The sequence below is a fragment of the Magallana gigas genome, chromosome 1 (assembly GCF_963853765.1).
Source record: "Magallana gigas chromosome 1, xbMagGiga1.1, whole genome shotgun sequence".
NCBI lineage: Eukaryota > Metazoa > Mollusca > Bivalvia > Ostreida > Ostreidae > Magallana > Magallana gigas.
In genome coordinates this window covers 35,621,770-35,641,549 of record NC_088853.1, presented here as the reverse complement: position 1 = coordinate 35,641,549, position 19,780 = coordinate 35,621,770, and the positions used below count along the sequence as shown (strand labels likewise).

The 19,780-nt window shown below is 33.5% G+C and overlaps 1 protein-coding gene across 2 annotated transcripts; it reads left to right on the top strand.

Moving 5' to 3' along the window:
- Positions 1-13,804: 13,804 nt before the first annotated feature.
- Positions 13,805-17,961, top strand: LOC105333854 (uncharacterized). 2 transcript variants are annotated; one of them, XM_066066552.1, is made up of 4 exons: positions 13,805-14,760; positions 15,240-15,317; positions 15,508-15,590; positions 17,300-17,952. In XM_066066552.1, the coding sequence occupies exons 1-3, from the start codon at positions 13,812-13,814 to the stop codon at positions 15,564-15,566; spliced, it is 1,086 nt and encodes a 361-aa protein (XP_065922624.1). In that variant the 5' UTR covers positions 13,805-13,811; the 3' UTR covers positions 15,567-15,590; positions 17,300-17,952. The 2 variants fall into 2 exon arrangements, with proteins under 2 accessions (XP_065922624.1, XP_065922626.1); XM_066066554.1 differs by lacking the exon at positions 15,240-15,317 and having other exon boundaries at positions 17,300-17,961.
- Positions 17,962-19,780: the final 1,819 nt, after the last annotated feature.

The window sequence follows — 19,780 nt, the reverse complement described above, 5'->3', positions numbered from 1 at the left end:
CCAAAAGATACTGTTAACCAGCTAATAAATAAATAAAATAAAAAAATAAATTAATTCGGAAAAAAATTATAAAGAGTTTTGATTGCAAAGCGTATCAGAATGCTTATACATTTGGGTGTGAAACGGTATTAGCCAATTCTTTTTTCTTCATTTTTTTTTTGGGGGGGGGTGGGGGAGAGGCTTACATATTTGGGGGGGGGGAGGGGGAGGCTTTCATACATTCTCTCATTTCTTTTTTGGGGGAGGAGGGGGAGGCTTTCATACATTCTTTCATTTCTTTGGGGGGGGGGGGAGGAGGGGGGGCTTTTCATACATTCTCTCATTTCTTTTTTTTGGGGGGGGGGAGGGGGAGACTTTCACACATTCTCTCATTTCTTAGGGGGATGAGGGGGAAGCTCTCATACATTCTCTCATTTCTTTTTGGGTCACTGCGGAGATCCTCATTTTGAGAACTTTTAACGACGCAGGTGTCCCAGAAAACAATCCATTGATCGGCAGTAATTATAATGAAAGCATGAAGTGTTTTACGTGTGTGTAAACATAAACTCGCACAGAGACAAGGTTAAGGTATCGATGAATTATTGAACAGTAAATTATATCATAAACATAAAGAAAACACACAAACAATATCCCTCTGTCTTGTTGAAAGAGGGCCTGGCAAATACACAAACAATACATCGCCTGCATTTCTAAATCAGAATCTATACGGTAGAAGCAAACAAGAACTATTTTTCCATACTGTAGTTCATGTAACTCAGGTTTGGTAAAGAAACTGAATATCCTAAAATACAAAAAAGGAGTTTTTCCTGCTGTTTGCATTTCAACTGTTTAGAAAAATGATGTGAAGATTTAAAATATGTAAAATTCAGAAAATTTTAATCCAGGATTATGAATATATTCACTGTTTCCTGTGCGAACAGAATATAGTGCTTCCAATTTTTGTGATATTTCTTTTGATTGTTTGCGCAAGAGTTGGATATTCCACTGAAGTGAATTTTCAGCCATATTGTAATTTATCACAATACAATGTACTGCCGTCCTTTCTTGAATCATCGTATTCCTACAAGTGTGGTGGTGTTAATGTTGACACTTACACTTGTTATCCGGGGACTTCTCAATGCCTGGAGAGGGTGTGTCATACCATCAGTGAATGGGACAGACTGTTGCGTCATTCGTTTTTTACGTCTACAGACTTTGGCGTCATTAACAGTCTTAACAGAAGGCGGTCTTCCTGCATAGGTTGGTGCTGTACAACTTAACAATATTTTATATTCTCACAAGAATAGAATTTTAGTCTGTTCTCCAGTATATTAAAATTTCATATTCTCAAAAGAATAAAAATTTTATCTGTTCTCCAGTAGATTAAAAATTTCATATTCTCAAAAGAATAAAATTTTATCTGTTCCCCAGTAGATTAAAAATTTCATATTCTCAAAAGAATAAAATTTTAGTCTGTTCTCCAGTAGATTCAAAATTGCATATTCTCAAAAGAATAAAATTTTAGTCTGTTCTCCTGTAGATTAAATAATAAAAACCACATTGTCAATATATAAATACATGCATACTAGTCAATTGTCTCATCAGAACTTCACAATATTTGGGTTTTTTTTCCAAGATTGAAGACTTTTGCATAATGATTTAGATATATCAAATGATGAGTTTTTGGTATTCTTTTGTTCAAAATATTCAGTTAAAAGTCTTCAAACAATCTTTTTTTTCTGAATGTAAAAATTATAGGGGAGAATATTGCCATAGCATTTTTCATTTACACGTGAACACGCCCATGTAGAAAAACATGAATAATTTTAATCAGAACATATGTATTTGTTTGATTTATAAACAAAACCTAACAAATAAAAAATCAAAAGTTGTCATAATGCGTATTTTTATTGTAATTGATCAAAAAGTCAGGCGGTGTAAAATATGTTTATTTGCAGAAACCTAACTTGAGGCCTGACAGGAATGTTTGACAGGAATCCGGTACTCTCAGTACTTTGGTGACAGTGGATTTTTGTTTTTTCAGCTTTACATCAACTGGATGACAGTTTTGTCACAGAAAGTCAAATTACGTAAGTCTTCGATGCCTATTATATAGGTCGTCTCTTCAGAAACCAGTAAAATAATAAATTTTTAAAACGTTGACTATGTTTTGAACATATGGTGTACTTTATTACATATTGCATCCAAAGTGTTCAATATCGATCATCATACAACTCAATAAATGTAATTAAATGCCATAACGTTTCATTCCGTTATTTTGTGTTCTTGTCTCGCCAGGTCCGGCTCCGTACAGGCGTTAGCTATGGGAGGAATGTTCGGGATTATCATCATAGCCATCACGTGCTTCACGGTCTATGTGTTATGTCGTCATACGTGACGCAACATGAAACATATGACCAACCATTTATCTTTAACCTCTACTGTAACCATAGTCATTAAAAATTCTTGAACCAACAATTGAAGTTAAGATGACCTGTAAAATAGTAGATGGTTTTTATGTGTATAAGGCATACAAACTGGTGTCATTGTCATAAAAAGAATAAAATAAATACGCAATCTTTTCTTTCTTTTTAGACATCGGACTCTTGATAATTTTAAAGTAGTTAATTAAAGAGGCGACTTGTGCGAATCTAATGGGGGTCCGGACCCCTACCTTGGAAAACTATATATATGTATTTAATTCATTGAAAATCCTCCTTGAAAAGACAATCATCCATCGAACCCCACCGCATGAACTTTCTAGAAATATTTAGATATTTTACCTTATACCATGCAAACGGAAACTTCTGCTCTATATCACTGAAGATGTTATACGTGCTTCTTGCGAAGCCTTGCTATGATTATAAAATGATACTGTTGTTTACTTATTTTCAATATAAAGTTGAAAATTAATATTTTCTTAAATAAAAAAAGTACTGCCACACACACCCAACTCTCTCTCTCTCTCTCTCTCTCTCTCTCTCTCTCCCTCTCTCTCTCTCTCTCTCTCTCTCTCTCATCTCTCTCTCTCTCTCTCTCTCTCTCTCTCTCTCTCTCTCTCTCTCTCTCTCTCTGTGATAATAATTTGCACCCTTATTTTTGATTTGATTCTAACTATCTTTCACCTTATTTTAAAGCTCTTAAAAAACTTTAATTGGGGGGCAAAAAATGCATAAAACCACATATAGTTCTTTGACATGAATTAATAAAACAAAGCAATACAGTGAAACTGACCAATAAATTCACTTGAGTTGTTTTTGCAAACATTTCTGCGAAATATGTAAAAATACAGGATTGCTTTAGAAGTCATCCGTGGTCTCAAATCCATTTTCACCCCCCCCCCCCCCCCCCGTTTAAAAAAATACATTAAGTAATATAAAGATGAAATTAAGTAATAATGAAAAGTAATTTGACCGATCAGTACACTAAAAACTAAATATTCGAACTGCTTTTTTCTATTTTTGAAAACCGGTATATTCATTATCTGGAAACGACTTGGGGCCGAAATTGCTGGGTGGCGAAACGTCTAAGCATCGCTGTGACGTAGGTCGAACAGACGATAGACAGATTTGGGAAGAGGAAAGGAAGGTTTATTTCTATCCGTTTAGATAATTGTTCCCCGTGAAACAAAAGGTTTGTCATATCATATATTCTACAATGTAGTCTACTTCTTCCATATATCATGCCAGTGATAATATATGTGAGATAAAAAATCAACTTGAAATAAAATGGCTGACCCGGAAACAAACCTTCGAAATCGTGTCATTCATGTATATGTTAAGTGTTGAAGAACAAACTGTTGTACCTTAGTTCAGGTAAGGGAGGAGGGGGTAAGTTGTTTCAATCCAACAACTCAATGACAAGACAAGTCGTTTGTTCAGACACAGAACCAACCCCCCCCCTTTTAAAAAAATGTTTAGAGTATATATACGTTTAATAAGTAATATACAGATGAAATTAATTAATAATGAAAACTTAGTTGACCGATTAATACATTAAAAACTAAATATTAGGTTTTATGTGGGGGGGGGGGGTGGCATTTGTCTAAAAAAGTAAGTCACATTTAGTTTTTCTGTTGAAAGGCCAAAAGTTTATGAGAATACATTTATCAATGTCTTAATCGCTTACCAGAATTTGAAAATAAATATAGAAAAAAGTTATTGCCACTTAAACATTTGTTACATGTAAGAATATCTATACTACATTTTGTCTAACTAAAAAATGCCTGCACCAGAGTAACTGCTTACACTTGACTTTTGGTATTTTAACAAGTGTAATATGATGTCCATAAACTATAATTGAATTTTACCTGATAAGTAATTATTGTAGAATTAATTAAAACCTACTTTCATTTTCAATATTATAAAACCAGCCTAAAATAGCAAAAATGAGAGTATGGTGGTGGACATGCTTTGGGGGATCCAAGTCAGTGGGAGTTTGTATCAAAATATATACTATAGCAATGAAATGATATTGAATGATTATGTAAAGGGTGAATATATTTACTGGGAATTTACTTAGAGTATACATAGAAGGTAATACTTGATATTTACATTTTCAAATATGTTTCCTTATATGAACCTTTGAATAGCGAAAATGTTCAATAATGTGTGAACTTTTTCATGACATCGCAATGATAAAGGCGATGAATGTTCATTAAAAATGTTTTGTTTTTCCTAGACCGTTTTCCTATGCTACATGTACAAATAATACACATCAATAGTGATCATTAATAGAATGGTGAATATGGTAGGATGTTTTAATAAACTAAATTAATTAATTTAATACATTAATGTATTTGAATATATAATACTGAGAAGGAGGGGGCGGGGTCCTTGAAACAAATAATCGACATCATTCTATTTTGATAAGAGAAAATTTGTAGGATTACAAAATTAAATGAATTGACCTACTATGTGCTTTAATAAAAAATCATATATTTATGCATACATATAATAGTCTTTAGATTGACATGTGAACCTAAACATTTCTCTAACTTCAAACGTGCATTATAGCTTGATTGTGTAACAGTAGTTTATTTTCAAAACAGCATGACCACGTGTGATAATTTAAAACACTTTATTAATATAGTTATTGTTATTCTACGGTTTCTTTTTCTTTATTCTTATTAAGGTCTTCCGTTTCCAACGGAAGACCTTATTGTTTTTGCTTTGTTTCTTTTTCCCTATTATTAGGGTCTTCCGTTTCCAACGGAAGACCCTCTTGTTATTCTACGGTTTCTTTCTATTATTATTATTCTTAACATTCTTTTTCTGCCTTCTTTAAAGCTTTATTTCTCGAAAACTATTCGCCCGATTTGCACAAAATTTTCCAGACTTATAGGACATCGGAGTGGGTAAATGTTTTTAGTTAAATTTTTTGCTGACGTCACTTCCGGTTTCAGATATTGACGATTTTATGAATTTTTAAGGGTCATTTTGTCCATGCATCTCCTCCGAATCTAATCAAGATAGAAGCTTGAAATTTTCAGGGATTGTAGATGAATGTATGTAGATGTACCCCCATGCTTCCAATGATGAAAATTACTAAAGGCCTCAAAGCTCGCCTGGACCTGGAAATTGACACCAAATGTTTTCACGAAATTTTTGCACATTTTTTGTGAAATCTTTTGATGTACAAATATTTTTATAAAACATGTAATGCAAAAGTTGTTTCAAATTACACGGGCTTTCATTTGATATCAAGAAAAAGGGACTGGCCCCTCAAATTAGGGGCCAAGAGGGCTGTAAAGTCTTCTTACAATAACTCTTTACTGAATAATAATTTGTTATTAATTATAGAAGCAAACATGTTCATTGTACAGCTGTTTATCTATACAGTACCATACTTAAGTCATATGTTACGTAATTAGGGGTTTCAAGGGGCCAGAAATTCAAAATTTCGATCATTAATATATGAAAAAGGAGAAATATTTTGAAAAGCATTGAAGAACAAAAGTTGCTTAAAATAATGTTCTGTACAATATGCCACCTTTAATTTTTTTTGTTCATGGCCCCATTTAGGAGATAAAGGGTCGGCCCTTAAAAAACACATTTGTAAAGATATCCTAAGAACGGTTAACATTTCGTGAACACTTGTTTAACAAAATATTTTTATATTTGCAAGACCTTTCATTTGATATCAAGAAAAAGGGGCTGGCCCCGCCAATTAGGGGTCAAGAGGAGTCTTAAATCTTCTTACAAGAACTCTTTACTGAACAATTATTTGTTATTAATTATAGAAGCAAAAATGTTCATTGTACAACTGTTTATCTATACAGTATCATACCTAAGTCATATATTACGTAATCATGGGTTTCAAGGGGCCAGAATTCAAAACTTTGATCATTAATATCTGTGAAAAAGGAGAAATATTTTTTAAAGCAATGTAGAACAAAAGTTGTTCAAAATAATGTTCTGAACAATATGATACCATAAATTTTGTTGTTAGTGGCCCCGGGAAAGAGTTAAAGGGTCGGCCCCTAAAATACAGTTGTTTAGATATCTCGATAACGGTTAACCATTCGTGAACATTTGTAGAACAAAATATGTTTATATTAGCGAGACCTTTTATTTGATATCAAGAAAAAGGGGCTGACCCCTCAAATTAGGGGCCAGAAGGGCTATTAAGTCTTTTTTATAATAACTCTTTTCTGACTAATAATTTGATATAAATCATCAAGCAAAAAAGGAGCTTTTATTAATCTTAATTTAAAACTGAAATCCGTTTTAAAATCGGACGATGCATTACAAAAATATTGGGATTTAAAAATTGAGTTTTCCGGAAATTTTGATTCCAGGTTCTTGGTTCAGAAAATAGTGTTATGTTAAAAGTTGAATTAACTCGTGCCTAAAATGATTCGGAAATTGTTAATTCGTACTTGAAGACATTCGGGACTTTTTTTATTAAGTCGTTCTAGAAATTGTTAAGGTTTTTGTTAATTCGTTCTTGAAATCATTCAGACATTGTTAGGTCGTTCTAAGAATTATTCGATTTTTAAAAAATATTTTTTTCATTTTCTTTGTAGTTGGTTTTAGAACTCTGCTTCATACAGGAGCTTCTATCTTTACTCTCGACACCACCTGAATACCCACTCGTTGCTTTGCAACGAGCTTTGCTCTAGTTATTCTTTTTTTTCCTTTTTCTGACTTTTTTGGAGCGCTATTTCTCAAAAACTATCCAACCGATTCGCACAAAATTTTCGGGAAAAATAAAGCATGATCGGCGCTACATTTAATAAAATTTTTAAATGATGACGTCACTTCCGGTTTCAGATATTGACGATTTTGTAAATTTTTTAGGGTCATTTTGTCCACGCATCTCCTCCGAAACTAATCAAGATAGAAGCTTGAAATTTTTAGGGATTGTACATGAATGTATGTAGATGTACCCCCATGCTTCCAATGATGAAAATTGCTAAAGGCCTCCAAGCTCGCCTGAACCTGAAAATTGGCACCAAATTTTTTCACGAAATTTTTGCACATTTTCTGTGATATCTTTTGATGTATCAATATTTTGTTATAAAATGTAATGCAAAAGTTGTTTCAAATTACACGGGCTTTCGTTTGATATCAAGAAATAGGGACTGGCCCCTCAAATTAGGAGCCAAGAGGGCTGTAAATCTTCTTACAATAACTCTTTACTGAATAATAATTTGTTATTAATTATAGAAGCAAAAATGTTCATTGTTCGGCTGTTTATCTATACAGTACTATACCTAAGTCATATATTACGTAATAAGGGGGTTTAAAGGGGCCAGAATTTCAAAATTTCGATCATTAATATCTGAAAAAGGAGAAATATTTTGAAAAGCATTGTAGAACAAAAGTTGCTTAAAATAATGTTCTGTACAATATGCTACCTTAAATTTTTTTGTTCATGACCCCATTTAGGAGATAAAGGGTCGGCCCTTATAAAACACATTTGTAAAGATATCCTAAGAAGGGTTAACATTTCGTGAACACTTGTTGAACAAAATATGTTTATATTTGCAAGACCTTTCATTTGATATCAAGAAAAAGGGGCTGGTCCCTCCAATTAGGGGTCAAGAGGGGTCTTAAATCTTCTTACAAGAACTGTTTACTGAACAATAATTTGTAATTAATTATAGAAGCAAAAATGTTCATTGTACAATTGTTTATCTATACAGTATCATACCTTAGTCATATATAACGTAATTAGGGGTTTCAAGGGGCCAGAAGTTCAAAACTTTGATCATTTTAAAATATCTGAAAAAGCAGAAATATTTTTTAAAAGCAATGTAGAACAAAATAATGTTCTGAACAATATGATACCATAAATGTTGTTATTAGTGGCCCCGGTAAAGAGAAAAAGGGTCGGCCCCTAAAATACAGTTGTTTAGATATCTCGGTAACGGTTAACCATTCGTTAACATTTGTAGAACAAAATATGTTTATATTAGCAAGACCTTTTATTTGATATAAAAAAAAGGGCTGACCCCGCAAATTAGGGACCAGAAGGGCTATTAAGTCTTTTTATAATAACTCTTTTCTGACCAACAATTTGATAAAAGTCATAAAGCAACAAAGGAGCTTTTATTAAGCTTAATTTAAAACTGAAATCCGTTTTAAAATCGGACGATGCATTACAAAAATATTGGGATTTAAAAATTGAGTTTTCCGGAAATTTTGTTTCCACGTTCTTGGTTAAGAAAATAGTGTTATTTTAAAAGTTAAATTAACTCATACCTAAAATAATTCGGAAATTGTTAATTCGTACTTGAAGACATTCGGACTTTTTTTATTAAGTCGTTCTAGAAATTGTAAAGGTTTTTGTTAATTCGTTCTTGAAATCATTCAGACATTGTTAAGTCGTACTAAGAATTATTCGATTTAAAAAAAAAAAAAAAATTATTTTCTTTGTAGTTGGTTTTAGAACTCTGCTTCTTACAGGAGCTTCTATCTTTACTCTCGACACCACCGGAAGACCCACACGTTGCTTTGCAACGAGCTTTGCTCTAGTTATTTTTCTTTTTTTTTCTTACAAATTTTGTCCGCGCGAGTTCTCGAAAATGGCTCAGCCGATTTTCGTGAAACTTTCAGATCTGATAGATATTGATCTGAACCTTATTGGAAATTTTTTATATTGATGACGTCATTTCCGTTTCCGATATTTTAACGTGATAGCGATTTTTGGAGGCTTAGTTTGTCCATGCAACTACTCCTTAACTATAAAGGATATTGAATTCAAATTTTCAGGGATTGTAGACAAAAGATTGTAGATGTGTATGATGTCAATCAAATTTGTCTGACTAAAAAGGCGTCGAAGCTCGCCTGGACCTGAAAATTAAGTTAAAAAAAACATCGAAATTTTTCTAGGTTTTCTGTGTTTATCTCTTTTCTAAAAAATATTTTGTTAAAACATGTATTGCAAAAAAAGTTTATATTTACAGGACCTTTCATTTGAAAGCAAGAAAAAGGGGCTGGCCCCTAAAATTAGGGGACCAAGGGGCTCTAAAGTCTTTAATCTGTATCCCTTTACTGAGGGATATTTTGTGAAATGTTATAGAAGCAAATATGTTTATCTCACAGTTATGTATATGAGCAATGCAATGCTTTTATCATGTGTTACGTAATTAAGGGTTTTTAGTAGGGATGGGACGATCCACCGATGCACCGGTGCATCACGATATTTATTTTGACGATATTTGGATCGATACATTTACCATTAATACAACGATACCTAGGCGAACATTTTTTTATTTTCCAAAAATATCCGAGCTTCAAATATCGGCTATTTTTACTCCGCGCGCCTAAATATGAAAATACAAAGATGGCGGAAAACCTCGTAAAGTTGTCAAAACTGTTAGGAAGCTAAATCTGGAGTGTGGACAACTTTTGTATTACTTGTTTATGAAAAAGTAGAGTATATGAGACTAAAGTAATTTGTAAATTGTGCAATGCTCATTTTAAATATATCAAAATAACTTTGGACATGCGGTAATACATCGACAGATTGAATAAAATTTTAACCCTTATTCATGTTTTCATTTAGTTGCAATGTATCGTGATATGTATCGTATCGCATATCATGTATCGTGATATGTACCGAATCGGCTAAGTACAGTATCGTCCCAGCCCTAGTTTTTAGGGGCCAAAAGTCCAAAATTTTGATCACCCATATCTCAGAAAGGAAAAATATTTTGAAATGCAGTACAGAAGAAAAGTTGTTCAAAATAATTTTCTTAACAATATGCAACCTTCAAAATTTCGTTAAATGGCCCCTATAAAGGGATAAGGGATCGGCCCCTAAAACCTTCATTCTCATATATCTCAAAAACGGTAACGAATTTCTAAACACTTGCTGGACTAAATGTGTTCAGAATTAAAAGCCCTTTTATTTGATATCAAGGAGAAGGGGCTGGCCCCTAAAATTAGGGTCCAGAGGGCTCTAAATTCTTTTATCTATAGCCCTTTACTGAGGGATATTTTGTGATACGTTATAGAAGCAAATATGTTACTCTTAAAGTTATGTATCGAAGAAAGGCAATGAGTTTATCATGTGTTAAGTACAGTCATTTCATGCATATCTTTTACAAATTTATGCTATGCTATGGTATGCGATTTTAATGATATGCTATGCGAATTTAATAATATGCTATGAGATTTGTATGCTATGCTTTGAGAAATTGAAATGAAGGGCTTAATGATATGGTATGCTATGCCATTCTATGGTATGCTATGAGATTTGAACAAAAACGCCTCCATACACAGAAGAGTTTACCACAAATCTATTATGTCAACATTTATTTTTTCAAATAAAAACATTTAAAACCGAGTTAAAAGAATGTTGTATGCTATGCTATGGTATGATATGACGAATGCGATTCTATGAGGTTATATGCTATGGTATGAGATTCCAATGCTATGCTTTGAGATCTCAATGCTATGCTATGAGATTTCAATGCTATGCTATGCTATGGTGTATGTTGTAAAAGATATGCTTGAACCGACTGTAATTAGGGGTTTTAAGGGGCCAAAAGTCCAAATTCTTATCACCCATATCTCAGAAAGGAAAATTATTTTGAAATGCAGTACAAAAGAACAGTTGTTCAATATGATGTTTTCAGCAATATGCAACCTTCAACAGTTCGTTAAACGGCCCCTATAAAGAGATAAGGGATCGGCCCCTTGAACCTTCTTTCTCATATATCTCAAAAACGGTGACGAATTTCTAAACACTTGCTGACAAAATTTGTTCAGAATTAAATGACTTCTGATTTTTTTTTCAAGAAAAATGGACTGAGCCATTAAATAAGGGGATATAAGGACTTTAAGGTCTTTTATCTATAGCCCTTTACTGAGTGCTATTTTGTCAAAGGCTATTTAAGCTGAATTAGGTATGATATGCTTTTATATCCTGTCAATATAATGATTTTCTCTTGCGTTACCTAATTAGGGTTATTAAGGTAATTAAGGTAACCAAGTTTAATCTTTTCTATCTTTTTTCCATATTTATTTTGTTGTCGAACATCAAAGTCGACGATGTTATATTTCTTATAAAAATCGGACGGAAGACCTCCTTGTTGCTCGCAACGAGATCGTGTCTAGTTATTCTTTTTTTTCGTTTTCTGACTTTTTTGGAGCGTTATTTCTCAAAAACTACCAAACCGATTTGCAGGAAATTTTTAGGAGTGATAGAACATCATCGTCGCTACATATTGTTAAATTTTTGCATGATGACGTCACTTCCGGTTTCAGATATAGACGATTTTGTAACTTTTTAAGGGTCAGTTTGTCCACGCATCTCCTCCGAAACTAAACAAGATAGAAGCTTGAAATTTTCAGAGGTTGTAGATAAATGTCTGTAGATGTACCCGCATGCTTCCAGCTATGAAAATTGCTCAAGGCCTCGAAGCTCGCCTGAACCTGAAAATTAGCACAAAATTTTTCCACGAAATTTTTGCACATTTTCTGTAATACCTTTCGATGTGCACATAATTTGTTAAAACATGTAATGCAAAAGTTGTTTCAATTTTCGCGAGCTTGCCTTTGATATCAAGAAAAAGGGGCTGACTACTCAAATTAGGGGCCAAGGGGGCTCTAAAGTCTTCTTACAATAACTCTTTACTGAACAATAATTTGTTATTAGTTATATAAGCAAAAATGTTCATTGTACAGCTGTTTATCTATACAGTATCATGCTAAAGTCATATGTTACGTAATAAGGGGTTTCAAGGGGCCAGAAGTTCAAAACTCTGATCTTTAATTTCTGAAAAAGGAGAAATATTTTTAAAAGCAATGTAGAACAAAAGTTGCTTAAAATGGTGTTCTAGTCAATATGCTACCTTAAATGCTTTTGTTTATGACCCCATTTAGGAGTTAAAGGGTCGGCCCCTAAAACACATTCGTACAGATATCTCAAAAACGGTTAACATTTCATGAACACTTGTTGAACAAAATATGTTTAAATTTGCAAGACCTTAAATTTGATATCAAGAAATGTACATGTTTAATGGAGTTTGTCTGAAAGATAGAAAGAGAGAGCAAAAATACATGTTTAGAAGAGAAATCTTAGGAGACAGAGAAAAAGCATGTGTTAGAAAAAAAATCAGAGAGAGAGGAGGAATAAGAGAGAGAGAGAGAGAGAGAGAGAGAGAGAGAGAGAGAGAGAGAGGGGGGGGGGGGCAAGAGTGCAAACTCAGTATTGAAATTGTGAGAAACAGAGATTGAGAGAAAGAAATAGAAATAGCAGGAGTACATGTTAGGTAAATTGAGACAGTAAATACCCGGTAATTGAATTAAACTAAATTGAGACGTGTACTCTACATCTTATTTTTTTTCTCTCTCTGACTTTCTTTGCTAGATAATCATATTGTAAACTATCAATTATGTACACATCCAAGAGAGAGAAACAGAGAGAAAGAAATGTAGGGATAAAGAGAGAGAGAGAGAGGAGAGAGAGAGATAGCACCTCTTTCTCACTCAGCAATCTTATGTTGTATTTTTCTACTGGTTGAGTGTCTCTATAATCAGAACCAGAATAATGGACCGTCAATTATCCAAGTAGAGAAAATATATTAATCTTTAAAAAACCCAAATATATTTCTTTTAATATTTGACATTGAATCTATATAACAATAATAATTCTAAAACTCTATATTTTCATTCAACAGGTTATGACCCAGACCGCCCACATCATGGACACAGCAAGCTCCCCATACGGAGTAAATCAGTGTTTTAAGTGTCCGGGGGACACAGCGTACTATTGTGTATCGTGTCCATGTGATCTGTGTCCCCAGTGTAAAGAGAACCATGTAAAAGATCTCCAAACAATAGACCATGATGTTGTGTCACGCCGTGATAAAATCAACTACATCCCAACACAAGAGATCTGTGTGAGACATCCTAGCCATGTTTATACAAAGTACTGTGAACCTTGTCAAGTTCCTGTCTGTTTCCACTGTAGAAAACATAGAACTCACAGACAACTTGATGTTGGAACAGCCTATAAAACAAAGCGACAACAACACAGAGGAACCATTCACACCATCAGAAGTGAGGCTCTCTTTTACAGACCTGTTCTTCTGACAGGAATCAAAGCTGATGTCAAAATCTGTCACACAGAATTCTCCCCCCTTCAATCAGAGATGTTAACAAAGGCCCAGACACTGAAGGATCTCATTGACTATGTGGTATATGATCTGTTGAACAATGTGTTATGTTACTTTGATTTCAAACACAGATGTAAAAAACAAAAGATAAAAATGATCAGACATATTGTCACACTAAGGAGATATGAACACAGATATGTACAGCCAGCATTCACATTCAGTGCACTACAATTCCTCTCATTCACAAAGCCAGCTCTCCATGACTGAGTCACTCAACAAGGAGGATGTGATGGAGTCACTGAGTGCAATCCAAATCACAGAGAGAGGAAACCGACGCGTAGGAAACCAGTGTCTGCTGAAACTGACGTCTGGTGCTGAGCTCCATCAATCTCTCACAGTGACAGGTGTTGTTTGGTGTGATCACATTTCCTGTGTGACATCAGACCGGGTCTGGGTCAGTGATCATAGAAACAATCTCATCTTGACAGACACAACAGGTGTCCCTCTACATCGTGTGGAGGATTCATGTCGTGGTGGAGGATTACACACAGTGAACAGTGAGAGTGAACTGATTTATATAAATAGGATTTATAACATCAACAAACTGTCAAAGGATATGAAAACAACCACCACATTTATAGAGAGAACAGACTCTACATGGGAACCACGGTGTGTGTACTGGTCCCCGTCCACTGGGGATCTACTGGTCGGGATGTCTACCTATGATACAGAGACAGGCAAGGTAACAGGCAAGGTAACCCGGTACAACCAGAGCGGACAACTCACACAAACCATACATTACCACAACACAGGACGGGGACTGTATAGTTACCCTCGCTATATAACAGAGAACAACAATGGGGATGTCGTGGTGTCTAACTCGTTCAGTGCTGTAGTGGTGACAGAGCGTGGAGGAAGACATCGTTTCTCCTACACAGGACATCCATCAGGATCAAGACTAGAGCCATGGGGAATCTGTACTGACGCGCTGTCACACATCCTGGTGTGTGATCTTAAAACCCTCACAGTACAGATGTTGAATAAGGACGGTCAGTTCCTGTCACATCTACTGACAAAATCACAAGAGATGGGTAGACCATGGAGCCTGAGGTATGATGTCAACACTCACCGTCTCTGGGTCGGATCAGTGGACAACAACAACAAGGTGTGTGTCTACAGGTATATCACCAGACAGGACGCTCTGACAGGTAAGTCTGAGTCATTATCATTCACATTAATTAGATATAGATAACTAAGACACACAGTCCGTGTTAATTATCAGTCAATAAGATACATGTAAGACATGTTTATCTGTGTGATTGTTTGTCAATATAAACAACTCATTGTTACAGGGTTAACTGTGTCTACCAGTCATTGGGATTCAGTGTTTATCTAAAATAAACAGAAAGTAGATACATTATTTTATTAATTAAATGTACCGTTACATGTCATTGTATTTAGTGAATAGAAATAGCAGGTTGCTGTATTTAATTATGAAATATATAGAGTGACTCATGTATTTGTAATCAGTTATTTTGTGACATGTTAATTGACTTAATTCAATTATTTAGATAAATATTAAAGCAAGTGTCATGGTAATCAGGTTAAAGTTTTAATTTGTAGATGTAGCTCTATCATTACATATACTGTATGTATTAATTAACAGCTAATTAATGACTTGTTGTAGATGAACACAGACCCCGTCCTGATGGAGACACCCGATACACGACACCTCGTCACAACACAACTCATCAACTAAACGAAAGTAAAACTCACTGACACATGTATTTGTAATCAGTTGTTTTGTTACATGTTAATTGACTTAATTTAATTAATTAGACAAATAATAAAACAAGTATTATGGTAATCAGTTTAGAGTTTTAATTGGTAGATGTAGCTCTATCATTACATATACTGTATGTATTAATTAACAGCTAATTAATGACTTGTTGTAGATGATCACAGACCCCGTACTGATGAGGACGCTATGTCCAGCTCAACACCAGCCGTATAATGGAGATAGCTGGGATATTGACAGGTTGTAAATGTTTCTGTACAAATCTAGTCTGCTCTCAAAACCACACATGTTGTTTGTCACTTTGTTCAACATCTGCAGCTGAAATTGAGCTGTGTATAATTCACATGGACTGTAATACTGACTCCTGTTTATTTCACACTTTGTGATCATCCAAACATGGCTGTCTGTTGCTGAGTGAGAAACATCATGTTATACAAGTTTTCTTTTCTGAATGTGGAATATTATAAAACAAATATCCACATGAAGTATATAATATTAAACTGAACAATTATAAATTGTAAATGTCAGATCATTATCAATTCAAAAATGTATCTTGTTTTGCTAATTGTGCCATTATTATACCCCATGTAATGGAATTGTTATAGAATAATGACTTCAACCTATCTCAGTCAGTCCTGGATTATAAGCAAAACATATATTAAACAGCTGCACAGAATTTTATCATGTTTAATATGAAACTTTTGAGGTATTTAGGACACAACGTGTAGATGTGCTAATTACTAGGAAGTTCCATTTCATTTATCTTTCTAGGAATTTTAGCCCCATTGAACTTAGAATTTTGTCCAAATGTTGAATTTCGCAATAATTTTTTTGTAGGTAGTTAGAACACAATGTGTTGATTTGCACATTTCTAGGAAATTTTAATTACAATGTTTTGTCTTCAAATTTTGAACCATTAGAATTTAGTATGTTGTTGTTTAAGACAAATGATTAAATGTGTGCATAATTGCAGAAAGTTTTGATCTGATGATGTTTTGCTAGTAATGCCCTATCATTTTTAGCTAACTGAGCTGAAAGCTCAAGTGAGCCTTTCTGATCACATTTTGTCTGTCGTCTGTCCGTCTGTTTGTTTGTCTGTCCTCTGTCCGTCAACTTTTCACGTTTTCAACATCTCCCCCAGAACTACTGGGTCAATTTCAACCAAACTTGGCACAAAGCACCCTTGGGCAAAGAAGATTCAAAGTTGTGAAAATTAAGGAACGTGCCCCTTTTCCAGGGGAGATAATTAGGATTTATGTATCCCAACCTGAGAGAAATTCAAAGCCACCCTCCCATCCCTTAAATTAAGGTGGTATGGAACATCTGTCAATAATGATGTGAATTAAAGTACATTACTATTGAAATACTTTCATTGGTTTAGAATTTTCTTTCACAATATTTTACCAAAAAATATGTTTTAGAAAATTTTGGAAAAGTAATAAATTTTTCAAACCCGACTCGAACTCGTGACTTACAGGTCCGTAGTGAGCGCTCTAACCCACTGCACTGCGCTGTAAGGTAACAATGATGGGAAAGAAACTATTTATAAAATTACACTTGATTTATTGTTTATTTCGATAAATGATACGACACAACATGAAGGTGTCCCATACCACCTTTCATGTAAATAATGAATTTTAATCAAAATTTTGATTTATTCTGTTCATTTAACAAATTTTTCAAAAGAGCGGTCCCCATACAATTCGCATCAGTTGCAATCAGCCGGTACCAGAATTACATGCTTCCAGATTTACTTTTTTGCGTACTGCATCATCAGAAAGCGGTGTAGAATGCCACCTTATTGCATACTCGGCCATTCATGATGTGTAGCTTGTCAAGTAATGGGAGAACATGGGGTGTTTGAGCTTGCTCACCCTTTCCTTCTTGTCCAAGTATTTGGTATTAATCATTTAATACAATTAAAAATTAATTATTTTTGTTTCTTGCAGACAAGCTGCTTTTTAAACGCCTTCAGGGGGAGATAGAAGAAAACCTGCCCGGATTACCCATAATTCCAATGGAGTTACAGAAGCCAAATAATTACCGGTCATCAACGGACTTTGTGTTCTGTGCGTGAACTCTACATAAACAACGTTTCATGAATGGACTCTGTATCTGTGTAGGTGAACAAAATTACGCGTCATCAATGGACACTGTTGCTGTGTAAGTGAACTCTGCACAAAAATAACGCGTCATCAATGGTCTCTGCGTTCTGTGTACGTAAAATCTGCACAAAAATAATGCGTCAACAATAGACTCTGTATCTGTATAGGTGAAATCTGCATATATTACGCATCATCAATAGACTTTATTTAATTTTTTGTTTTTAATTTTTTTTTAAATTTATTTATTCATTATATCAGTTTTACATCAAATAAAACAAACAAAGATAACATCAACAAAATAAAGAATATACATATGCTCTAAAAATTGATTTTACAAAATTTTGGAAAATTCAATAATCTACGAATGAATTGTGACTTTTTAAAACAGAACCATAGAATACAGTAGATACCTTTACATGGTTCAAAATATTGTAATTTGTTTCTTCTAAGGAATGTACCCGACAATACATCTTATATTTATGAATTCTGTATGCTATAAATGAAATGAGGGTATTCAATGATACAATTTTTCTATTTTGTTCATGAAAAAACCCTAAAAGTACATGTTTCCACTTAATATCAATTTTAGTGTAAACATTTAAAGCATTCCATATTTCAAGTACATTATCACATTCAAAAATAAGATGCTTAGTATTTTCATTCTTCTTGCATATTTTACATTCACTGTGGATTTCTTTCTTCCATTTACTCAAATAAGCATTGTTACAGAGAATATTATTTAATACTTTGTAATTGAATTCTGCAAGACGTTTATCAGAAATATCTAATAATTTACATTTGTAGATATATTTCCAATCAACAGAATCAATATTATATTCCTTTTGTAAAACAGTCTGATAACAGGGTTTAGTAAACTTCTTATTTACTAAATTCTCATAGAAAAAACTACATCTTTGCCCTAATACATTCTCATAACCAAAATAAAACTTAAAATAATTATTATTTTGCATATTAGTAAACTTACAATATGAAAAATTAAATTTCCTACATAGTGGCTTGAAAACAGAGGAAAGGATCTTGAATTCACATATCCAGTTTGATTTATTCTTTATACAGTTTTTGAAGTCTGAAAGCGACTTGAAATTTCCTTCATCATTTAACAAGTCGTTTACATATAGAATTCCACATGTAATCCAATTTTTTTAAAAACAAGGAGTTTCCCTTATACAAAAAATTGCAGTTGTTCCATATTGGTTGTTGTACAATTTTGATTGATGAAATATTTTCATAACTTTTTAGGCTTACATTCATTGAATGAACATAACACTTGTTGATAAAACATTGGTAATTTTCCCAATTTTTGCATATTTTCTATCTTTTTTCTGAAAATTGTAATGCGTAATTCACATCTATGTTTATTTGTTTACAGTAAGAATCAAAAATTGTGTACAGAATGTTTTTGTTTTTTAGAAGTCGTTGAACCCATGAGGCTTTTAATGCCTTTATTTTGCATTCAATATCAACAACTGCCAGCCCACCGTTTAAAACATTACCTATTAAAGTATTACGTTTATTTCTTTCGGTTTTATCCCAAATAAAGTTATAGATTAGGCGTTGAATTTTTTTTTATAAAGTCATTTTCAGGAGAATTAAGTATTGAAGCAACGTATGTGAGTTTAGATAAAGCAAGTGTGTTAACTATGCATGATTTACCAAATAAAGTTAATTTTCTTCTTTTCCAAGATTCAAAGAGCTTTTCAACATCATGATAAATTTTCATCCAGTTCTTATTATAACATTCTACTTTATCGTGACCAATGAAGATTCCCAGACATCTTACTGCTTTGTTTGTAGTTTTGATACCATAGAGCTCGTCATAGAGATTTTTTAGAGTTCATAAAAGAATACATTCTGTTTTGTTTATGTTTATTTTAGATCCAGCGTGTTTACAAAAATCGTTTATCACTTCTAAAGCATGCTTCATTGACATTTCATCTCTTAGGGCTATACTTAGATCATCTGCATGTTGAATGTTTTTTATTTCATTGTTTTTTTATTGTTATTCCTTTAATGTTCTGATTACTGCTTATCTTAATAGCTAGAATTTCAGCTACAAAAAGATATAGCAAGGCAGAGAGTGGACAACCCTGTCTTATTCCACGAGTCATTGTGCATGTTTTTGACAACCAGCCGTTATTTTTCATCTTAAATATTGGATTAGTATAAAGTATAGTGGCCCATTTTATGAAGTTATTGCTAATGTTAAATTTTTCTAGAACCTTAAACAAGAAAATCCACTCCACGGAATCGAATGCTTTTTCAAAGTCCAAAAAGAGTAATATGCCATCAAGATTTTCTGTTCCA